At 55.6% G+C, this 23,332-nt stretch overlaps 1 protein-coding gene across 6 annotated transcripts in view; it reads left to right on the top strand.

The window, feature by feature from the left end:
* The window catches only part of PDZD4 (PDZ domain containing 4), a 30,285-nt gene extending 7,580 nt beyond the window's left edge, over nt 1-22,705 (top strand). Inside the window, exons 2-8 of one of the 6 annotated variants that reach the window (XM_082446166.1) lie at nt 16,348-16,583; nt 17,690-17,780; nt 18,185-18,283; nt 18,898-18,960; nt 19,387-19,488; nt 19,728-19,838; nt 20,019-22,705. In XM_082446166.1, coding sequence (XP_082302292.1) covers nt 16,348-16,583; nt 17,690-17,780; nt 18,185-18,283; nt 18,898-18,960; nt 19,387-19,488; nt 19,728-19,838; nt 20,019-21,575 — 2,259 coding nt within the window. In that variant the 3' untranslated portion in view covers nt 21,576-22,705. Of the gene's footprint in view, nt 1-11,126; nt 17,116-17,689; nt 17,781-18,184; nt 18,284-18,897; nt 18,961-19,386; nt 19,489-19,727; nt 19,839-20,018 lie in introns of those variants that run through there. The other 5 variants (XM_082446165.1, XM_082446164.1, XM_082446163.1 and 2 more) reach the window with 5 other exon arrangements.
* Nucleotides 22,706-23,332: the final 627 nt, after the last annotated feature.

Raw genomic sequence — 23,332 nt, 5'->3', positions numbered from 1 at the left:
ACACCTATCAAATCAATTTCCAGGGATAATTGCCCAGGTGGGCCCCCAAGGGACATAATCTGTTCTTCCAGGCTACGTGCAGCTAACTGAGCCTCTTCCCATCACCCACATCCTTACCAACCTACAGGCAGCTCACATGGGTACCCAGACACACACACCAGCCCCAAACTACTAAAAAGTCCTTTGAGATGAAGGCTTCCTGTGCTTCTTCCTTCTCTCGCTCCTGCGCCTGGGCAGCAAGAGTGGGCACAGAGTTCTGGGGGTGGATGGTATGGCTTGTCCAGGCAGCCTCGACTGGGGGCATGCCATTCACTGGGCCAGTCACATGTTGGCATGTAGTGCTGTGTCCCTGCTAGAATTCTAACAAATTAAGGCATTTTGCAGCCACCAATGCAATTCATCCAGTTGGGGGTCATCCTTGGATGGTAAAACCATTAGATAAAAGTTGTTGGGGAAAAGATAGTCACTGGGTCTCAAGGTGTCACCCAGATTACTTGTACATTAGGGAGGGAAAATGCAACTTTACAAGGGAGACACCAAGTGATCAAACCGAGCCTCCCTAACGGTGGGCAGCCCGGCCCCCTGCCCCTCCTCGCCCTGTGCGGGGAGGGAGAAGGACAGAGCCTGCCCTGGGCCGTGCTGTCCTCAAAACACCTAAGCTGAATCTAACCAGGAAGAAAGCGGGCAAATCCAGACTGGGACTTTCTACAAGGCGAGTGCCCTAGACTCTTCCAAGAGGTCAGTGTCATGAAAGGTTTTTTTTTTTAATGCATAGTTTGTTCTAGATTACAGGAGACTAGAGACCTAATGACCAAGTGTGTGATCCTTGATTGGATCCTGGATCTGAAAAAAAAGAAGAAAAAACAGCTCTAAGGGCATTAGCAGTACAATTGGAGAGATGCAGGGGTGCTGTGTCAGTGTTAAATCCCTGAGCACATTAAGGGTGTCGCGGCTTCCCGGGGTGGGGTGGGGGCGGGGGGGGTGTGTGTGGAGAGCGTTGGTGCCAGCATTTTGCTTGGGAACGTGTGTGTAGAGAGGAGGGAGTAGGTGCGGTGGAATGTGCACTCCCGGGGAGAGCTGGGTGAGGGGAATGCAGATGTCCACGGTCAGATGCGCCAACGTTCCTGTGGGTTGACAATTTTTAAGCTCCAGAGATGGGAACACATGAATGAGGACTTCTGCTGGGCCACTGAAAAGATGGGAGCGCACAGAGCCTGGCTGGCTTCTCCTTTCTCTGTCCCGCTGAGCCAGACGCGGCTGCGTCCCAGGTGTTACCTGGACACTCGCGACGGCAGGGCTGAGAGCGCGTGGCACGGGGCGCCAGGGCAGAGGCTAGCTTCCGGTCTGTGTTCTCGCCTAGCCTAGGTCTCCCAATCCGCAGGGTGGGGCTGGGAGACTCACCCCAACCGTGGGCGCCCCTCGAATTGTGTCGTTAACCCCTCCCCCTCGCGTTACCCTGGGTGAAAGGGGAGGTCCCTAGACCTCCCGGGGAGCCGTGGGGCCCGCGGGACCCCCAGTCACCCGGGCCAGGGCTCTTTTCTCAGCCTGCCCTCCCTCTTCTCGCCGCTCAGAGATTCCCGATCAGAGCATTTGGGAAGTACGGCGAGGACCTCCCACCCGGAGCCTCCGGCCCGGTCGCGCCAGGCCCCCTAGAGCGGGGTCCGGAGACCCGCCCCGGCCGGGAGCGGGGGCGGAGCGGTGGGGGCGGAGGACTCGCGCCGGTCGGTCGGGCTGCGCCGGCTGCTCTTTGTCTGCGGCTCCGCGCCCGGGGAGGCGGGACGAGCGAGCCTGGGCCCCGCCCCGCGCCTCCCCGGGCGCCGCCGCGTCGCCCACCGGGCCCCTGCGGGAGCGCGACTGCCCGCCGAGCTTCCTGCGTTGCTCTGGCCTGACCCCTTGTCCGCGAGTCCCCTCTCGCCCCCATGTCCCCCTAGTCAGCCCCCATGTCTCACCTGACACCGATATCCCTTCTGCTGCGCCCCCCGCCGTGTCCCTCCCTCCTGCCCCCGTGTTCCCCTCGCTTATTCCCAATATTGCCGTACCTTGTGCAGGTCTTTCCCTCGCTTTCTTTGGCATTTAAAATATTTTCCTCCTCTGAACCTACCTTTCCCATCCAGCTTTCAGTCGCTCTCAGGCGTCTGACCTGGTAAAACCCAAACGTAGCGCTCTCCCACAGCCCCAAGCCACAGCCCCAAGGCGCTTCCACCCCATTCTCTGCAAAAGCTCCCAAAGGCTGAGTCTATCTATACAGGTCGGCTGGGCGTCGCCCTCCCCATTGCCCCCTTTTAGCAAATCCTGAGTACCCTTCTGCATCCTGATCCAATCCATCCTCCCGGTCCTTGGTGCAGTCTTGCCCAGACTCCCTCCTTAGCTTTCCTTCTCTCTGGCTGACTTAAGCTCTGTGTCTCCTCAACTGCTCAGTGTCAGGGTGCCTTAGGGTCCTCCTTGGGCCTCTTATCCTCTGCTACACTCAATCCCCAGGTGATAGCCTCCATCTCATGATTTTAAGTCAAGAACAATCAATCCCTGCTTGAATTCAGTAGCAGTGGTCATATGACACCTGGTTTGGTGGCTTGGTTTGGGATACGGGTAAGCGGAGTGGGACACTGGGGATGTCTGCAGGTCTCAGGAACTTCAAATCAGAGGTAAAGATTTGCATTGATTGAACAAGTTCCCCAGGCCCCGCCCCTCCCCCCACCCCTGTGTCTTTTCCAGTGGTCTTCACCTCTGTAAGGGCACCGGTGGTCTCTGGATCCGGGCAGCAGTTTTAATTTTTTATTGTGGGAAAAAATATATGACATCAAGTTTGCCATTAGTGACACTGAGTACATTCATGGTGTGGCGCAGTTGTCACCACCAGCTAGTTCCTGGACACGTTCATCATCTCAGAAGGGAACTTCACACCATTAAGCAGCCAGTCCCCATTCTCCCGTTCCCCAGCCCCTGGCAACCACTCATCTACTTCCTGTCCCTATGGATTTGCCCGTTCTGCAATCATACAGTACATGGCCTTTTGTGCCTGCCTTCTCCCACTCAGCTGGGCTGTTTTCATCCACGTTGTAGCATGTAGCAGGACTCCATTCCTTTATATGGTGGAATAATCCACTGGGTGGATGTTACCACATTATGTTTATCCATCTGTTGGTGGACAATGTAGGTTGCTTCCAAATTCTGGCTATTAAGAATAGTGCTGCTGGACTTCCCTGGTGGCGCAGTGGTTATGAATCCACCTGCCAATGCAAGGGACATGGGATCGAGCCCTGGTCCGGGAAGGTCCCACATGCCACGGAGCAACTAAGCCCGTGCGCCACAACTACTGAGCCTGCACTCTAGAGCCCACGAGCCACAGCTACTGAGCCCGTGTGCCACAACTACTGAAGCCCGCGCGCCTAGAGCCCATTCTCCGCAACAAAGAGAAGCCACCGCAATGAGAAGCCCACACACCGCAACAAAGAGTAGCCCTCGCTCGCCGCAAGTAGAGAAAGCCCGCGCGCAGCAACGAATACCCAACGCAGCCAAACATAAAAAAAAAAAAAAAAGAATAGTGCTGCTGGGAATTCCCTGGCGGTCCAGTGGTTAGGACTCAGCACTTTCACTGCTGGGGCCCAGGTTCAATCCCTGGTCGAGGAAATAAGATCCTGCAAGCTGCGCGGGGTGGCCAAAAAAAAAAAAAAAGTGCTGCTATGAACATTTGTGTACAAGTTTTTGTTTGGGTGCCTGTTTTCAATTCTTGTGGTACTGCTGGGTCATCTGGGAACTCTAGACAGTTTTCCACGTCCACTGCTGTTGACATTCCTACAAGCAGTGTGTGAGAGTTGAATTTCTCCATATCCTCATCAACTGTTATCTTCTGTGTTTTTATTTCAGTCATCCTAGTGGGTGCGAGGGGATATCTCATTGTGGTTTTGATTTGCATTTCCCTCGTGATGAGTGACGTTGAGCATCTTCTCTTGTGCTTGTTAGGTGTCCCTCCTCCCTCACGGTTCCTTGGTCATTTTCCCAGCTCAGCAGCAGCTCATGGCAGCCCCATCTCCACTACCACCCCCTGAGCTGAGCCATTGCAGTTGTCTGCCGGTCTGTCCCCTGCCTCCGCCCTGTCCCCTATGTGCCTTATTCTCCAGCAAGCGCTAAGTCCTCCCATCCTAGGGCTTAGCACTGCCTGCAATGTCCTCCGAAGTCCCTAGCATGGCTGGCTCCTTGTCATCTTTCAGGTCTCAGTTCAAATGTCACCAGAGAGGCTGTCCCTGTGCGTTCTGTCTAAAGCAGCCCCCGTCCAAACTCAAGGCTCTGTGCGCTCATTTCTGCCCTGGCACTGGTCTCCCCAAACAACGTGGGGATCATGTCTGTCTTGCCCAAGGTCGTTCCTCCTGTTCTGCCGGTGCTGGGTGAGCCTGGGCTCTGAGCCGGCAGTGGGCCTGTCCCCGAATGCCCTGTTCAGGGACACGTGCCCTCTTCCCTCCAGTGGTTCCTGGCTGACCAGGGGCTGGAAGGGTCACGGTGCGCCCACACCCCATGTGCTGACCTCACCTCCTGGGCTCTGCCGTGGACCCTCGGAGCTGCAGCCTTGCCCCCCCTTTCCCTCCTACCTTCCAACCAGGACCCTTGCGGGAGGGGCTGTGTGCTGGATCGCACCAGGCTCAAGCCTCTGCCCACAGCTTGAAGCAGGCTGCCTCTCAGCTTCCGAAAGGGCAACCCGGCATGGCGGGGGTGGGGGGAGGAAATCCCACTCCCCCTCCCTTCCTGGGCTCATTCTCCCATGTCCCTCTGATCCCTGGAGAAGCCCCGGGGAGACAGCACAGCACGGGCTTGTGCCAGGAATCCCTTGTCCTTGGCCCCCTGGGGATAAGGGGCTGGGTGTCCCCCAGGGCCCCCCTCAGCACCTGAGTGGTGGCAAGTGGCCCAGGCACCCAGACTCCCTGCCCGGGTTCAGCCGCTGACGCTGGGGGCCCTCTGCTTCCTTGCTCACCCCCCGACACCCTGGATTGTTCAAAAGGCCTTCGCGTACCCACCACACTGCCTCACAATCCTCCTTTGGAGCTTGGGTTGAGCCGGTCCCTGAGCCAGCTGTGTGCCAGCTGTGTGCCAGCTGTGTGCCAGCTGTGTGCCAGCTGTGTCCCGGCTCCTCTCCCGCACCCCTCCCACCCTCACCTCACTGCCCGCCGCCACAGGCACCTGCCCTCCGCCGGTGTGAGGGGCCTTGCCCCGGGGCCTGGCCTACCTTGAGGGGCTGGGGTGGGCACGGCCTCCCTCTGAGGCAGACCTGGGGGCCTGCTGGCTGTGCTCCCCCGCCTGGTAGGCTGGCACCTCGCGGGTCAGTGCCTGCACACCCAGGGGCCTCCTGCCGTCCTCTGCTCAGACGCTGGGCTGGGGGAGCTCAGGGCCCGCTCCTTGGCCACCCACAGAACCCTCTCTGCAAAGGCAGTCCTAGAGCCAGTGGGGGGGGGGGTGTGACGGGGAGGGGCATGGGGGAAATGGGGGGCGGGAGGGTGTCTGCTCTGTCCCATCCCAGGCCTGAGACCAGCTGGCAGCCCCATGACAAGGCCCTCCTCCAGCCTTGCAGAACCAACTTCCTGATGCTCCGTGGGGTGGGCGTGGGGCCCTCCTGGCCACCTCTCCTAGGAGTGGATGGAGGCTGTGATTCATCTCCCCCACCTTCCAGGCCGGAGGTCCTGGAGTGAAGGCTCTGCCCCCATCTGGCCTCCTTCATTCCCTCCGGGGCTCCAGGCTCCCGGGAGCTGCCCCTTCCGTTTTGGGGACACCTGGGCCGGAAAGCACGTGCCGAGCTTCCTCAGATCAGATCTGGATGTGAAGTTTGCTGTGACTTCATCGCCACTGCTCCCAAGGGGCCTGAGCCCAGAGGCTGTACCCCCTGCAAGGGCTGCCCAGGAGCAGGAGCCCAAAGCAGCCCACAGCCCCCGAGCCTGGGGCCTCAGGGAAACTGAGAAAAACTCAGAACAGAGCACAGGCTAGATTGTTTTATTTTTTTTTAATTTATTTATTTATGGCTGCATTGGGTCTTCGTTGCTGCACGTGGGCTTTGGGGGGCTACTCTTCGTTGCGGTGTGCGGGCTTCTCACTGCGGTGCCTTCTCTTGTTGCGGAGCACGGGCCCTAGGCGCGCGGGCTTCAGTAGTTGTGGCTCGTGGGCTTCAGTAGTTATGGTTCGCGGGCTCTAGAGCGCAGGCTCAGTAGTTGTGGCACGCGGGCTTAGTTGCTCCACGGCATTTGGGATCTTCCTGGACCAGGGCTCAAACCTGTGTCCCCTGCATTGGCAGGCGGATTCTTAACCACTGTGCCACCAGGGAAGTCCGAAATTAAGGCGTTTTTAAGAAAATATTTCTTATCCCTTACAATCCTGTTTCCCACCAATTGTTCTCTTCTTCGTTTTGATTTTTATCTCTTATGCTTTCATGTTGGAGCATCCTCAGATGTCTAGTGAGCCTTGGTTGTCATCTCATATTTAAGGATGGGATACTAAAAAGCTTATTGGAAGGGATGGGCTTGTCAAGTATGGGCTTCATTGTAGGGTGAAGTACCTGGGCTGTTTTTGTGGGGAATCCCACCGTTACCCTCTTTGGTCCCTTCCTTTTGGAACGCTAAATAGCCCAGAGAAAGACCCAACACAGCCCCAAATAAATAAATAAATAAATAAATTTTAAAAAATAATAAAAAAATAAAAGACAACCCAAAGCTGAGGGAATGGCTGGGATGGTCACTGGTGCCCAGCTTTCAGTCCTAACTAACTCCTTTTTTTTTTTCAGTTTATTTATTTATTTTGGCTGTGTTGCGTCTTTGTTGCTGCGTGTGGGCTTTAGTTGAGGTGAGAGGGGTCTACTCTTTGTTGAGGTGCGCAGGCTTCTCATTGTGGTGGCTTCTCTTGTCGCAGAGCATGGCGCACGGGCTTCAGTAGTTGTGGCATGTGGGTTCAGTAGTTGTGGCTCGTGGGCTTCAGTAGTTGTAGCACGCGGGCTCAGTAGTTGTGGCTCGCGGGCTCTAGAGCGCAGGCTCAGTAGGTGTGGCTCGCGGGCTCTAGAGCGCAGCCTCAGTAGTTGTGGCTTACGGGCTTAGTTGCTCTGCGGCATGTGGGATCTTCCCGGCCCAGGGCTCGAACCTGTATCCCCGCATTGGCAGGTGGATTCTTAACCACTGCCCCACCAGGGAAGTCCCTCCTTCCAGTCTTTAAAGAAAATATTGTGTGATAATTGATACTTACGCACGTACCAATGAATATACATAACGGGCACATCCATTCCAAATAGTTTTCAAAGCCCCGTGAGCCCCCGTGCACCCTCTGAGCTGGCACACTTGTGGCAGCATGAAGCCTCCGTGGGCTCACACCTCCCTCCTCGCCTTCACCCGTCAGCTGCCTCCCACGTGCTGAGATCCACGCTCTCAGAACTGGGTCACCAATGCTATTTTTTTTGAAGTTTGTAAACATTTTTTCAAAAAACAATTTAGCCATGGTATATAAAGTTTGGAAAAAAGCAAATTCTCAGATTTCCATTTCCTTCAAACAATGTTTTTTTATGTTCTTTCCCAGTCTTTTTCCATAAACATATACTTTACATGGCAATCATCATAGTTCACATGCCATTTTATATCTTTTTTGAGAAACAGGCTTGTTATTGGAAGACTCTGGTAGGGCAGCTGTACACTTCGATGAGGCAGACACCTTTTTTAAAAAAAATATTTATTTATTTATTTGGCTGCGCTGGGTCTCAGCTGCAGCATGTGGGATCTTTAGTTGCGGCATGCGGGATCTAGTTCCCTGATCAGGGATTGAACCCAGGCCCCTCACATTGGGAGCGCAGAGTCTTAACTGCTGGACCACCAGGGAAGTCTCGAGGCAGACACTTGTGCTTAAGACTGTTGTAAATTTTTGGGCATTAAAAATAATGCTGGTATCTCAATAAGTTAAATGTAGAATGACCATATAGCCCCAAAGATTTGAAAACAGGGACTCAAAAACTTGTACACAAATGTTCACCGCAGCGTGATTCACAATTGCCAAAAGGTAGAAGCAAATCAATGTCTGTTGAGGGATCAACGGTCTGTCCGCACAATGCAATAGTTTGGAATATGATGGAGTATTACTCAGCCATAAGAGGAATGAAGTACTGATGCCGGCTGTAATGTGGATGGACCTAGAAAACATGCTTGAGGAAAGATGCCAGACACATCGGACCACCTGTTGTAGAATTCCACTTATGAAATGTCTAGAGGCAAAGAAAGGAGATTGGTGAGTGCCAGGGGCTGGGGTGAATTTGGAGAGAATGGGCATGGGGTCTCCTTTTGAGGGGATGAAAATGTCCTGGAATTAAATAGATGTGATGATTGCACAGCTATGTGAATGCACCAAATGCCACTGAATTGTACACTTGAAAGTGGTTAAAATGGTCAATTTTACGTTTGGTGTATTTTACCACAATAAAAAAAACCATGAATGCTGCTCTGAGCATCCTTGTGATTCATGTAATATCGATTCTGATTATTTTAGGATCTATTACTTAGAGTCAATTTACTGGATCAAAGGGTATGATGAACATTTTCAAGGTTCTTTATAGTTATTGACAGATTCCTCCAGCAAGTTTACCATTTTATGCTCTGGGGTAACGTTCAGACTGAGAGTGTGTGGTCTGTGATGGGGTCAGCCCGCGCAAGGGACGCAGTGCGGGGGAGTCTGGAGGCGGCTGCTTCTCCAGGGACCTCTCCAGCCCGCGCCCCAGCCCAGGCTCGCAGCTGCTTCCAGGGCAGGGATCTCCAGGTAAACGGGAATCAGGCCCTCAGCGAGGGGAGGGGGAGGGCCACCTGGGCAAAGAGGCGCCTCTGAGGCGCAGGTCCCCGCCCCCCGGCAAAGCAAGGGCACCTTTCTGCAGAGTCCTCAGTGGAAGCAAAGCGACTTCCAGCCCAGCTGGGTCTGGGTTGGAGCTTCGGTCCACAGGGCGGTCCCCTTGGGCAGCATCTTCGAATCGATTTTCCTGACCATGGGCTCAGCGAGCAAGTATTTGCTCTCCCTGAACTAGAAGGGCTCCTGGTGAAGCTGAGCCCAGGTCCACGCGAGGTGTGGTGTGAGTGTATCCGGCCAGGCCTTCGGCGGCCTCCAGAGCCTGATGGAAGGCGAGTCACCCTCAGACCCCCTGCTCAACATTCTCCCTGGGTGGTCGCTAGGCCTTAAGTGAGTGTGGGTGACAGGAGGGGGGCAGGAGGGGAAGAGCAGGTGTCCAAGCAGCAAGAAGGAGGGTGTGTGAGGGGGCAGGAGAGTGCCGAGGGCAGGGGTAGGGAGCCCAGAAATGAATAAGCTTGGCTGGAGTGCTTAGGGGGAAGGTGGCGAGGGGAGGGGGTGGAGAAGACCCTCTGCAAGAGGAAGAGAGTCCAACGCAGGGTCCTAGACCTACCCCCACTGCCACCAAGCCATCCCACCACAGCCCATGCCCCTACCCAGACCACCTGCCCAGAGCCCCCCACCTCAGCCGAAGCCCCGCCTTCTCACCCCACTCCTCCCCACCCTTCCCCCCATGGGTACCCACCCCCCACACGGCCCCAGCCCCTACTATATATACAGCAAGGAGGGGGCTTCTCGAAGCTGTCCCGGCTGAGCCCGCTCCCTGCCCCTCACCAGCCTGAGATGCTGACCGTGGTGGGCCTGTCCGGGTGAATCCCTTAGCCTCCCCAGTTTCCTCATCTGTGAGGTGGCCATACTCTTAGTGCCTGTTTCATAGTACTGGCCGTAAAGCACTCCGAGCAGAATGGGACACTGTCGCCCGTTAGTAAATGGTAGCTACTATTATTGGTTTGTAGCTATTATTAGTAAGAATAGTAATGGCACCCTTGCCAGTAGTATAGCCACCCAGGCCAGAAACCTCTGTGCCCCCACGTCCCCAAGTCTCACCCATTCCACATCCTAATGGGTGACGGCAGCAAGAGCTCCCCAGCTGGCCTCCCTCCCCCTGGCTGCCCCTCCGCGTGGAGATGTTCTGGAATATTTCCTGAGTTTGGGAAAGTATAAGCATCAAAACTGATGTCGGCACGCGCGTGTACTGCCACCCAGCCTCGATGTGGGCCTTGTTGGCCTCGGTGTTTTTCCCACCCCTGACCCCATTCCTCCCCTTCTCTGTCCATGGGGATTCAGGTTTGTCATTCTGAGGCACATTTTCTACTACGTGTGCTATTCATAAGCAGGCGTGTCGTCACAAACCACATGTATGACGATACCACAATCTTTGGAGCCATTCTACCGACGGCAGACCCTCGGCTCTTTCTAGCGCTCAGCTATTAGGGTGACGCTGCTCGCTTCCCAGCGTCCCGAAGGGGCATCAATTCAAGCTTATGGGTGGGTTCAGGCTTCCTTTTCCTGGAATGCCCGTTTCCCTACTGAGGTCTGTATTTTCCCAGTGCTTTGTAGGAATTCTTTATTCTGGGTAATCCTGTATCAGTTCTGTGCATTTGTAAGGATCTTCTCTTAGTCTGTCCTATCTTTTCACTGTAGTTATGGCGTCTTTTGTTGTCCAGAAGTTTTACATTTTAACATAGTCAAATTTATCTTTTCCGTTCTTGTTTGCCCATGTTTTGTCTTAAGGGAATTCCCTGGCTGTCCAGTGGTTAGGATTCGGCGCTTTCACTGCTGCTTTCACTGCCAGGGCCCAGGTTCGATCCCTGGTCGGGGAACTAAGATCCTGCATGCCGTGAGGCATGGCCAAAAAAAAGAAAGAAAGAATTGCTTCTCTATCTCAGCATCATAAAGACACTGTTCTCTCGCCTCCGAGGTAGTTTTAAAGCTCAGTCTGTTTAAGACTTTGATCTACTTTGAATTGCTTGGTGTGGGTTTAGAGCAGTGGCAGCCGGGTAGGTGGGGAGTGCCCCCCGGCATGTGTAGACAGTGGCCTTAGCTTGAGGGGGGCTCTGAAGGGAAGCTGGCTTGGGTTCAGGCATTTTGGTACTGGAGCCGGGCCATTTGAATGGTGGCTTTGCCGGTGCACGCGAGTCTTTCTCTTCTTCATGGCCGTAGGGCGAGTGAGGACGAGAAGGGGCAGAACACTGGATCCTTACCGTGTGCCTGGGCCTGCACCGCCTTGCCCATTGCCCCGCATTTCCCATCTTGTTGGTAGCCTTCACCCTTTCTGGGAGGGCTCCTGTCTTACCTGTCCTGGTTCCACACACCTTCATTAGCTCTTGGGGCCCATCGTGACTGCTGAGGAGGAGAGAGGAGGCTGAAGGAGCCCCAGGCGCTCTCTGCAGGAGTGGCCCAGGAGCTCCAAGCCTCCACGCCCAGAGGTCTGCCTCTGCTCGGCGCCACGTGGGTCAAGGGGAAGGCTGCTGGGCTGTCAGGGGCATCACTCCGGTGGCCTCGATCTGCTCTGTGGTGTGTGTGCCCATCCCCCTCTTGACATCCCAGACCACCCTGCACTCCCCTCCCACTGCCTGGGCCCATTTTCCATAGCAACGCTGCTGCTGGGTAACGTTTCCAGGGAGAAATACATCCCTGTGTTTCCCAGTGTCACCTGAGCGTCCCACTGCACATAGTGAAAATGCGAAACGCTCCCCACCAACCCCGGTCAAAGATCCTTAGTACAGCTCTCGGCCCTTGGCCCTTCTGCTTCTTACAGGAGCCCTTGACTTAAGGGCAGTGGGGAGCCGGTAAATGTTCTGAAACCCAAAGCCCTCGTTTGGAGACTTTGTCGATTTCCGTGGTGTAAATACTCCTACCATGGCCACCAGCCCGATGTCACTGAACGCGGGGACGGGAAGACATGCACAGTCGCACACCGTCCTATGGTGTCTCCTTCCAGACACACTAGACCAGATAAAAGTGTAGTAAAATAATTAGAAAGCCATGAGCTTGGAGGACTCATTGCCTTTGTTTTTATTTTTATTTTTATTTATTTATTTTTTTAAAGTTCACACAATGAGATTCTTTAGTAAGTATTCCAAGGGACTGAAGAAACATGGTAGTTTAAGATACAAAAGATAGTCACTCTAGGATTAAAAACAAGAAAATATTTATAATGATGGTCACCATCTATATTTGGCATTTTATTTCAAAAACTGACTTCTCTCTTTTTTTTTTAACATCTTTATTGGAGTATAATTGCTTTACAATGGTGTGTTAGTTTCCGCTTTATAACAAAGTGAATCAGCTATACATATACATATATCCCCATATCTCCTCCCTCATGCATCTCCCTCCCACCCTCCCTATCCCACCCCTCTAGGTGGTCACAAAGCACCGAGCTGATCTCCCTGTGCTATTTGGCTGCTTCCCACTAGCTATCTATTTTACATTTGGTAGTGTATATATGTCCAGGCCACTCTCTCCCTTCGTCCCAGCTTACCCTTCCCCCTCCCCGTGTCCTCAAGTCCATTCTCTACGTCTGCGTCTTTATTCCTGTCCTGCCCCTAGGTTCTTCAGAACCATTTTTTCTTCAGATTACATATATATGTGTTAGCATACGGTATTTGTTTTTCTCTTTCTGACTTACTTCACTCTGTATGACAGACTCTATGTCCATCCACCTCACTACAAATAACTCAATTTCATTTCTTTTTATGGCTGAGTAATATTCCATTGTATATATGTGCCACATCTTCTTTATGCATTCATCTGTCGATGGACACTTAGGTTGCTTCCATGTCCTGGCTATTGTAAATAGAGCTGCAATGAACATTGTGGTACATGACTCTTTTTGAATTATGGTTTTCTCTGGGTATATGCCCAGTAGTGGAATTGCTGCTGGGTCGTATGGTAGTTCTATTTTTAGTTTTTTAAGGAACCTCCATACCGTTCCCCATAGTGGCTGTATCAATTTACATTCCCACCAACAGTGCAAGAGGGTTCCCTTTTCTCCACACCCTCTCCAGCATTTATTGTTTGTAGATTTTTTGATGATGGCCATTCTGACTGGTGTGAGGTGATATATACCTCATTGTAGTTTTTTTTTTTTTGGCTGCTTTGGGTCTTCGTTGCTGCGCACAGGCTTTCTCTAGTTGCAGCGAGCAGGGGCTACTCTTTGTTGTGGCACGCGGGCTTCTCATTGCGGTGGCTTCCCTTGTTGCGGAGCATGGGCTCTAGGCGCGCGGGCTTCAGTAGTTGTGGCACACGGGCTCAGTAGTTGTGGCTTGCGGGCTCTAGAGCGCAAGCTCAGTAGTTGTGGCGCACGGGCTTAGTTGCTCCACGGCATGTGGGATCTTCCCGGACCAGGGCTTGAACCCGTGTCCCCTGCATTGGCAGGCGGATTCTTAACCACTGTGCCATCAGGGAAGCCCCTCATTGTAGTTTTGATTTGCATTTCTCTAATGATTAATGATGTTGAGCATCCTTTCCTGTGTTTGTTGGCAATCTGTATATCTTCTTTGGAGAAATGTCTGTTTAGGTCTTCTGCCCATTTTTGGATTGGGTTGTTTGCTTTTTTGATATTGAGCTGCATGAGCTGCTTGTAAATTTTGGAGATTAATCCTTTGTCAGTTGCTTCATTTGCAAATATTTTCTCCCATTCTGAGGGTTGTCTTTTCGTCTTGTTTATGGTTTCCTTTGCTGTGCAAAAGCTTTTAAGTTTCATTAGGTCCCATTTGTTTATTTTTGTTTTTATTTCCATTTCTCTAGGAGGTGGGTCAAAAAGGATCTTGCTGTGATGTATGTCATAGAGTGTTCTGCCTATGTTTTCCTCTAAGAGTTTGATAGTGTCTGGCCTTACATTTAGGTCTTTAATCCATTTTGAGTTTATTTTTGTGTATGGTGTTAAGGAGTGTTCTAATTTCATTCTTTTACATGTAGCTGTCCAGTGTTCCCAGCACCACTTATTGAAGAGGCTGTCTTTTCTCCATTGTATATTCTTGCCTCCTTTATCAAAGATAAGGTGACCATATGTGCATGGGTTTATCTCTGGGCTTTCTATCGTATTCCATTGATCTATATTTCTGTTTTTGTGCCAGTACCATACTGTCTTGATGACTGTAGCTTTGTAGTATAGTCTGAAGTCCAGTAGCCTGATTCCTCCAGCTCCATTTTTCTTTCTCAAGATTGCTTTGGCTATTCGGGGCCTTTTGTGTTTCCATACAAATGGTGAAATTTTTTGTTCTAGTTCTGTGATAAATGCCATTGGTAGTTTGATAGGGATTGCATGGTATCTGTAGATTGCTTTGGGTAGTAGAGTCATTTTCACAATGTTGATTCTTCCAATCCAAGAACATGGTATATCTCTCCATCTGTTTGTATCACCTTTAATTTCTTTCATCAGTGTCATAGTTTTCTGCATACAGGTCTTTTGTCTCCTTAGGTAGGTTTATTCCTAGGTATTTTATTCTTTTTGTTGCAGTGGGAAATGGAAGTGTTTCCTTAATTTCTCTTTCAGATTTTTCATCATTAGTGTATAGGAATGCAAGAGATTTCTGTGCATTAATTTTGTATCCTGCTACTTTACCAAATTAATTGATTAGCTCTAGTAGTTTTCTGGTAGCATCTTTAGGATTCTCTATGTATAGTATCATGTCGTCTGAAAACAGTGACAGTTTTACTTCTTCTTTTCCAACTTGGATTCCTTTTATTTCTTTTTCTTCTCTGATTGCTGTGGCTAAAACTTCCAAAACTATGTTGAATAGTAGTGGTGAGAGTGGACAACTTTGTCTTGTTCTTGATCTTAGAGGAAATGGTTTCAGTAAAACTGACTTCTCTTTTATCCAAAGTTCTGAAAGCAGCCAGATTCATTGGAGGTAGTTTTTCCTGTAGTCACATCTGCCCGACTTTATTGAATTTCCTTTTCTTAGTGAATCGTGAGGGTTGAGTTAAATGCTAAATATTGGTGTTTATATAAGGAACATGCATGTTTGCTTTTGCCTTTGTTTTTAATAAAATTCATTTAGTTGTAAGTTTGTTCCATTGAAAGGTCGATACTGGCTGTGTTTAATGCTGCCTCAAGCATTTCTTGACAGTTTTGGCTCTGCTAAGGGCTTCAAGGCCAGTCCTCACATTCCCTTGGTGCCCAGCCTTTGCCAGTCCGCCCTTCACGTGCCTCCCCAAATACACATCAGCAGCCAGCCCTTTTCTCCCATGCACTCAGCCCCGCGGCCTCCATTCCCTCTTCCCTTTATAACTGCAGCCTCTCCGGCTGTCCTGATCCTCTTGGGCTGTGCTGACCATATTCTTACAACTAATACCTTCTTGGTTGACAAGCTGTTTCCTTGATACCCTTTGATCCAATAATTCCACTTTTGGAAAATTTCTCTAACATAACAACCATAGATTACACAAAGATTTAGAAAATAGGTACAGAACATACAAAAAATGTGTCTCTGCAACCTTCTTTATAATAAAATTGAAAACCACTAGTGATGGACAGTAGGGACCAAGCCAACACACAACGGATGGTCCATGCGCAGGCTGGCGTGCTCCAGGCCTTGGGGCGCCTGCAGTCACAAATTGAAAAAAGAGCAAGAATGAAATATGCCAACACATTCACAGCTTTTACGTCCCTGAGATGGTGGGTGATTTTTGTTTTCTTCCTTATGGTTTTCTGTATTTTTCAAATGTTCTACAACGAAACTGTCTTTTTTTATAATTAGACAAACCTGATTAAAAAAATCTTTTCTGACCATGTGAAGATTACAGAGAGGGGAACGTAAAAACTGAAACTACTATCTACAAGGACATAACCAAGTAGCAGCAAGGTGATTATTTGGGTTCCATGAATCAGAGGAGCCACTGGCTGGCCAGGGGTCCCTAGGACTCCTTGTGCTTTCCTTTGACAGCCCGTCTTCCTGGAACGACATCCAGGGCTGGCCTGTTCCTTGCAGCCCGGAAGACATGATTTTGCAATTGCATTGGGCATCTCTGTGAAGAACCCCTTCTCCGGAGACTCCCGGGGAGGGGGTGGCACTGTGAGAATTGAAGACTGGGACAACAGTGGTCTTGTAAGGGCCACTTCCTCAGCACCTCTCTTAGGCTCGGTGTGTGTTGGCCTTTTCTCTGTGGTGAGTCGTTGCTGCCTTGAGGACAGAGACCCTGTCCTCTGAGCCTTCTTGCTCTTCCGGACTCTCCCACCTGAACCCATTTGTTGACCGACTCCTGTCGGCAGAAGGGAGTCAAGGTCTCCCTCCCACCTTGATATGTTGGATGATCCCAGCAGATGCTCAGTCATTGCCAAGGGGGCTCCCCGTGATCTTCTCACACCAGCTCTGGCCTCAGTGCTGCTTGAAGGAGGAGGACGGCCGAAGGGGATCTAGGGCGAGGCTCCCCGGCCCTCAGGGCGTGGCACCATGCGGGGGCAGGGCTGAGAAGTGGGGTTCACCTGGAATGAGGGTGCCCAGGGGTAAGCAGGGCCTCAGCGGGTCCTCACGGGGACATGTCATGTCTCTGCTGCAGGTGAACGGGAAGGAGCTCTCCAAGCTGTCTCAGGAGCAGACCCTGGAGGCCCTGCGTGCCTCCAAGGAGCCCCTGGTGATCCAGGTGCTGAGACGCAGTCCCCGCCTCCGGGGGGATGGCTCCTCCCACGACCTGCAGCTGGTGGACAGTGGCACTCAGACCGACATCACCTTCGAGCATATCATGGCGCTGGGCAAGCTGCGCCCACCCACCCCGCCCATGGTCATCCTGGAGCCGTACGTCCCGTCTGAGCTGTGAGTCGCCCTCAGGAGGGCCCTGGGCCCTGCCTCCAGAGAGGGCAAACCACCTGGGGCGGCTGCCCCATGCCACCCAGAGGCCACACTGTCGCAGCTCTGGGCGTGGCAGGGAGACCCCGACTGGCTGCCCCCGGGCAGGAAGCAGGCTCCTTGGCCTCCAGGGCTCAGGAATCTCCGGGCCTCTAGCCTCTGGCTGGACACCAGCTGATGAATGGGCCTGGGGGTCCTGACACGCAGGCTCCCCACTGCATCTACCCCCAGGGCTGAGGGAGGACCGTCCCGGAACCTTTGCTGCCGGAAGGCTGAGGTCCTCGGCTCCTCCTCCTCCATCCTTCCTCCTCCTCTGCCGCCCCATCGTCTTCTGCCTCACAGGCATCAGCCCTTGAACCTTCTCGCATCCTTGTCTGTCCCATTCCTCTCCCTGCTCTGAACTCTCTCCATCTCTTCGGCGTCTTTCTTTGGCCCGCTCGGAAGAAGGGCCTCTCATCCGGGCCTCGTGGCTCACGACTGTGTGAGCGCTGACTCATTTCGCTAGACTCACCCCGGGCGGCAGGGAGGTCGTCCCGGGATCCCCTCCTCCACAGAGGTAGGCCTGGGGCTGGCAGTAGCCAAGCTTAGCCTCGGGGCAAGGAGGGCCGCCCCCGGAGAGAGACTGGGACCTCTTCCGCTCCCCAGCAATCCTCCAGGGCCTGGATAACTCCTGGGGGCACTGCATGAGTGGGGCCAGTGCCAGGTGGGAGGGGCATCCGCAGTTTGGAGAAGTCGGTCCCTGCTGGCTGGCATGGTTAGAGGAGTCTGAGCTAGCGGACAGGATGTGGTGGGATGGGATGGGACAGGGCGGGGCGGGGAGAGCTAGGCATGCCTGGGTCCTCGGTGCAGATGCCCTCACACTTCTGTTCAAGAAGTATTCCCGCTCTTTGCATAGATGCATGTAGCTCAGAAGGAGGGGGTGCAGAAGAGGTAGCTGGGCCACCGCCTCCCGAGGTTGCACCCAGAGCAGGGCTCCATGCTGAGCTCACTGGGAGCCGGGGCTAGGGAGGGAGGGGAGCAGATGGCTGGCCTGACGCCCCGCTTCTCCTGGGCAGCCCCCCCATCAGCCATGAGTATTATGACCCGGCGGAGTTCATGGAGGGCGGCCCACAGGAGGCGGACCGTATGGATGAGCTGGAGTATGAGGTGAGCTGGTGGCCAGCCTTGGGCGCCAGCCCCGGGACGTCTGTCTGTAGCCCAGCTCAGGCCTGGCTCCTGAACCCCCAGGCGGCTGGGCCTCGCGGCCCTTTCCCACGCGTGGCTCAAGGGCTCAAGGGCCAAATTGGGCTGAGTTGGGGAGGGCACGGGTGAGGTCCCTCTGTCAGTGTGTGTTGGTGAGTCTGTGTCCCACGCATGTCTGTATGCTGTGTGTCTTGTGTGTGTCTTGGGCATTTCCTGGTAGGGGACACCACAGGACACATGTGCCATTTGGGATGGTAAGAGAGACCTTTGGAAACTCAGCTCAGGCGACACGGTCCGGGGGGTGAGGCTGGGCCGAGGCTGCCGTCCCTGCAGTTTCTCCCTCTGTTTGTCCATCCCCCTTGTGGCAGGAGGTGGAGCTGTATAAAACCAGCCACCGGGACAAGCTGGGCCTGATGGTCTGTTACCGCACGGATGACGAGGAGGACCTGGGCATCTATGTTGGAGAGGTATGAAGGCGGGATGGGGGGTTGGGATCTTCTAGAAGGCAGTGGAGCTCCGTGCGCCTTCCTGTGTGCTGGGACGTGACAGCTGGACTTGGGTGCCCATCTGTACAGCACCTGTGAGGGGGCCGGGGCACCACGGTGGCAGGCGCTGAGGCAGGCAGGGTGTGGCACACGAAGACTCCCATGCCATCCTATCCCCACAGCCTTGCCACGCTGCCCAGGGCTCTGAGGCGGCCCATAAGGAGCCAGCTTAGCGTCACAGGGAGGCTGCCAGCCGGTGAGGCCAGGGCAGCCAGTGGCTTCGGTGTGTGCCCAGCCAGGCAGTCGTCCCCAGGAGACCTGTGCCCGTAGTGGAACAGTGGGGCCTTGCGGGGTAAGGCAGGATGTGGTCCGGCCAGGCTTTGTTCTCCCGCCACGTCCTTCAGGAGCCCTCCTGGTAATCACAGGGGTTCTTCTCCGCCACCCGTCTGGCAGGTGCTGGGTACTTTCCCATACTTTGCCATGCTCAAAAAATCAGCCCTCCGTTCACACTGGGGCCTCTGAGGCAAGGCTGCCCCTTCCTACCAGACGGGCACCTTAGGGAGGGGCCGAGTCCCCACGATGCGCGTGCCTTGCAGGTGAATCCCAACAGCATCGCAGCCAAAGACGGCCGCATCCGCGAGGGAGACCGCATCATCCAGGTGAGCAGGGCAGGCAGGCCCCGCCAGCTCTCCTTAGCCAATTCTAGCTCTCTCCTGCTCAGAGCCCAGCCTGATGCCGGGCATCCTGCCATGCCTGAAACCAGGGCTAGAACTCATCTCCCTCCTGCACAACCCCGCGGGTGGCTCCCGTATGCCCGTGGGTTCTGCTGGCGTCTCTGCTCGGGCCCCTTAGCAGCCTGTGTCCTGCTCCACGCCGCCCTCTGAGCACGTGCGCTCTTGTGTGGGCCAGGCTGTCTTCGCCCCCGGCACCTTCCACTTGTCTCCATCCTGCCAGCGCTCGAGAGCCTGTCCTGGCCCAGGGTGCTCGCTTCGGAGCTCCCTGCGAGGGGACCCCTGTAGCTCAACTGGAGCCTGCCCCAGAGCCAGCCCTGGTGTCCTCGTTGATTGTCCCTTGGCCTGCCACAGATAAATGGTGTGGACGTCCAGAACCGGGAAGAGGCAGTGGCCATCCTGAGCCAGGAGGAAAATACCAACATCTCCCTGCTGGTGGCCCGGCCTGAGAGCCAGGTGTGTGTGCCCGGTAGGGCGTCCTGGGTCCCCTGACATGGGGCTTTCTGTCTTGAAAGCTGCCGACTAGGGCACAAACATGCCAACAACCTGGCACTGGTGGAGGGCGGGGGGGCGTCCGGGGCCCATTTCCCTTTGTGGCCTCTGATGGCTGAGTGGGCTGGGACCTCGACGCAAGCGGGGTCATTGTCTGCGGAGGCCCTTAAGGCAGTGGGGACAGCACGGGCCTGTCTCTGCAGCTGGCGAAGCGGTGGAAGGACAGTGACCGGGACGACTTCCTGGACGATTGTGGCTCTGAGAACGAGGGGGACCTGCGGGCGCGGAAGCTGAAATCCCCCCCTGCCCAGCAGGTGAGGAAGGAGGAAGGGCGGTGGTGGGGAGGGTGGGGAGGGTGGGCAGGAGGGCAGAAGGAGGAGGGGCTTGGGGGGCTGCGGGAGATGGACCAGACCCGAAAGCCCTTCCGATCTCCATCCTCCCCCCGACGGCGCCCCCACTGGTGGGTCCCAGACTGAGCGGGGCTCATCTTCCAGCTCCAGCTTGGAAACGAAGAGGAGAAAGGGGCCCCTGATGCGGGCCCAGGCTTGAGCAACAGCCAGGAGCTGGACAGTGGGGTGGGCCGGACGGATGAGAGCACGCGCAACGAGGAGAGCTCTGAGCACGACCTGCTGGGGGACGAGCCCCTGAGTACCGCCAACACGCCCGGGCCCCTGCGCAAGTTTGGCCTGCAAGGGGACGCCCTGCAGAGCCGCGACTTCCACTTTAGCATGGACTCCCTGCTGGCCGAGGGCGCGGGGCTGGGTGGCGGCGACGTGCCGGGCCTCACGGATGAGGAGTACGAGCGCTACCGCGAGCTGCTGGAGATCAAGTGCCACCTGGAGAATGGCAACCCCCTGGGCCTCCTCTTTCCCCGGGCTGCCGGCGGCAACGGCGCCCTGGATGTCAACCGCAACGAGAGCGTGGGCCACGAGATGGCTGTGCTGGAGGAGGAGCTGCGGCACCTGGAGTTCAAGTGCCGCAACATCCTACGGGCGCAGAAGATGCAACAGCTGCGTGAGCGCTGCATGAAGGCCTGGCTGCTGGAGGAGGAGAGCCTCTACGACCTGGGGGCCGGCGAGCCCAAGAAGCACGAGCTGTCTGACATCTCCGAGCTGCCTGAGAAGTCGGACAAGGACAGCACCAGCGCCTACAACACGGGTGAGAGCTGCCGCAGCACCCCGCTGCTGGCGGAGCCCCTGCCTGAGAGTCCCCTGAGGCGGGCGACCGCCGGGGGCAACTCCAACCTGAACCGGACCCCCTCCGGACACCCTGTCGCCGCCCACCCCAAGGCTGCCCCTCTGCAGGGGAGTCCCGCCAAGTTCCGATCCCTCTCCCGGGATCCCGAGGTGGGCCGGAGACAGCGCTCGGAGGAGCGGGTCCGCCGCGGCCCCAAGACGGGGGTGACCCTGGAGCGCGTGGGCCCCGAAGGCAGCCCTTACCTGTCGCGGCGCCACCGCGGCCAGGGCCAGGAGGGCGAGCGCTACCACAGCTGCGTGCAGCTGGCCCCGCCGCGCGGTCTGGAAGAGCTGGGCCACGGCGCCTTGAGTTTGGCCAGTGGCCCTCGGGTGGGTGGGGCGGCGGCGGCGGCGGCCACCGAAGCGCCCCGCATGGAGTGGAAGGTCAAGGTGCGCAGCGACGGGACCCGCTACGTGGCCAAGCGGCCGGTGCGGGACCGCCTCCTGAAAGCCCGGGCCCTGAAGATCCGGGAGGAGCGCAGCGGCATGACCACCGATGACGACGCGGTGAGCGAGATGAAGATGGGCCGCTACTGGAGCAAGGAGGAGCGGAAGCAGCACCTGCTCCGGGCCCGGGAGCAGCGGAGGCGGCGCGAGTTCATGCTGCAGAGCCGCCTCGAGTGCCTGAGGGAGCAGAGCGGCGACAGCAGGGCTGAGCTCAACATCATCGCGCTGAGCCACCGCAAAACCATGAAGAAGCGGAGCAAGAAGATCCTGGACAACTGGATCACCATCCAGGAGATGCTGGCCCACGGCACGCGCTCGGCCGACGGGAAGCGCGTCTACAACCCTCTGCTCTCCGTCACCACCGTCTGAGCCCGGCTGTGCTCCAGGGCACGGGTCCTCCGCCCTGGCCCAGGGCCACTGAGCCTGCCGGGACCCCGTCTTCTGCTCTCCCGTAGAATCTAGCGTGTGTCTGCGTGTGCGCGTGGGACTCTGTTACCGGACAGAAGCCCCTGAAGGAGGAGGGATGCTTCTCTCCATCGGTGACTTCCTTCTCCCCAAGTACAGCGACCACATCAACAGCTGGCCTGGGGGCAGACCCTTATCGGTCCCCCCTTCAGCCGTAGGCATGTGTGTGTGTGAGACACGAGCCCAGACACATGTACGCACGCAGACACACGCACTTCCCTGCAGAGCGCTCTCAGCGCGGGCACTTGGGGACAGGGAAGTCAGCTGAAAAGAAGACTGTCCTAAGCACAAGAGAATGTCCGTTACTTGTAGACAAAGGCAACCCTGATTTTTGTGGTTCTTTTCCTTTTCTGTGCTTGCCAATTGTTGTTTTCTTGGTTTGTTTGTTTTGTGGACCTGCTCTGAGGGCTGGCAGCTCCTTCAGGCAGCCTGACAGAGGTGGAATCCCCGAGTGGTACCTGGGAAGGAGGGGGGTGGGGGGAAGCAAGGGAGGGGGATGGGGGGAGGGGAGGTGGGGGAATGAAGGCAAGAATGGGAAGCAGCTTTGCAGGTGGTCTCCGCTCTGAGCTGTGGGGACCGGGAGCTTCCGATGTGGCTTGCCAGGCTCACCTTGGAGGTCACCTCCTTCCCCGGCGACTGCGGGGACTGAAGGGTCAGTGCCCGTCCAAGAAGAAGGAAGCGAGCCCAGGGCTGTGCCAGACGCCTTCTGGAGCTCGGCTTCTCTCCTGAGTGGTGTGAGGGGTCCAGAAGCCAAGTCCCATGAGTAGCAGCAGACCTTGGTGACGCGACCCACGCAGAGCTAGGGAGCGGCCTGGAGCTGAGTGACAGGCGGGCCCTGCCAGGTGGGCTGACTGGGGAGAAGATGCCCTGCGCCCCACTTTGCCAGTGTGGGCCGGGCAGCCCTCAGGGACCTGTGCATTAGTGAGAGCTGGCCTCGGGGCACTTCCGGCTCAGAGAGCCTCAGATGGAAGGCTGACAGGCTGCCCACCCCCGCCCCCTGCCGGCATCGTGAGAATAAAGCAAGCTGCCTTCGAGGGTGACTCCTGGCCTCCTCGTGTTCATTCTCCAGCACCGGGGGCTGGCGTGGGGCCGGGCGGGTCAGGGGAAAGCTGAGCAACAGCAAGGTGTTCTCAAGTCAGCCTCCAGCACTCCGGGAGGAGGGACAGAGCCACCAGAGTCATTTCAGAGGTCTGCCACGGCCACAAGGGTGGTGCCCAGGTGCAGGAAGGATGGCAGAGACCTGTCTCAGGACTGGCGGCTGAGCCTGGAGCTGACACGTGCGTGAGGCCAACACCCCTGCTCTGGTCAGAGTCCTAGAGTAGCGGTTCCACCCTCTCCTGGCCCTGCAGCTCAGGGAGCACCCTAGCGGGGGCAAGGGCCAACAGGCTTCTGGAAGGCACAAGCTTCCTTCCCTGTTTGGGGACCCCACAGTGCCCAGCCCTCAGAAGATGCAAAGAAGTGTCTTTTGACCAGATGAGTACCAGGTGGCTGCGGGAACTCCGAGGTTCCATTCAGCACAGCAAACCACTGGGCATCTGCTCAGTGCCAGGAACACTGCTAAGTCCTGGCTGGGGCCAAGGCCCCAAAGGCAGCAACTCCAGGGGTATCGTCTGCACGGTGAGCCCTTGAGTAGGCGCTCAGTCTCCTGAAAAGACACAGGA

Source organism: Balaenoptera physalus, assembly GCF_965194825.1.
Source record: "Balaenoptera physalus genome assembly, chromosome: X".
Lineage (NCBI taxonomy): Eukaryota > Metazoa > Chordata > Mammalia > Artiodactyla > Balaenopteridae > Balaenoptera > Balaenoptera physalus.
This window is presented reverse-complemented; position numbering and strand designations above follow the sequence as displayed.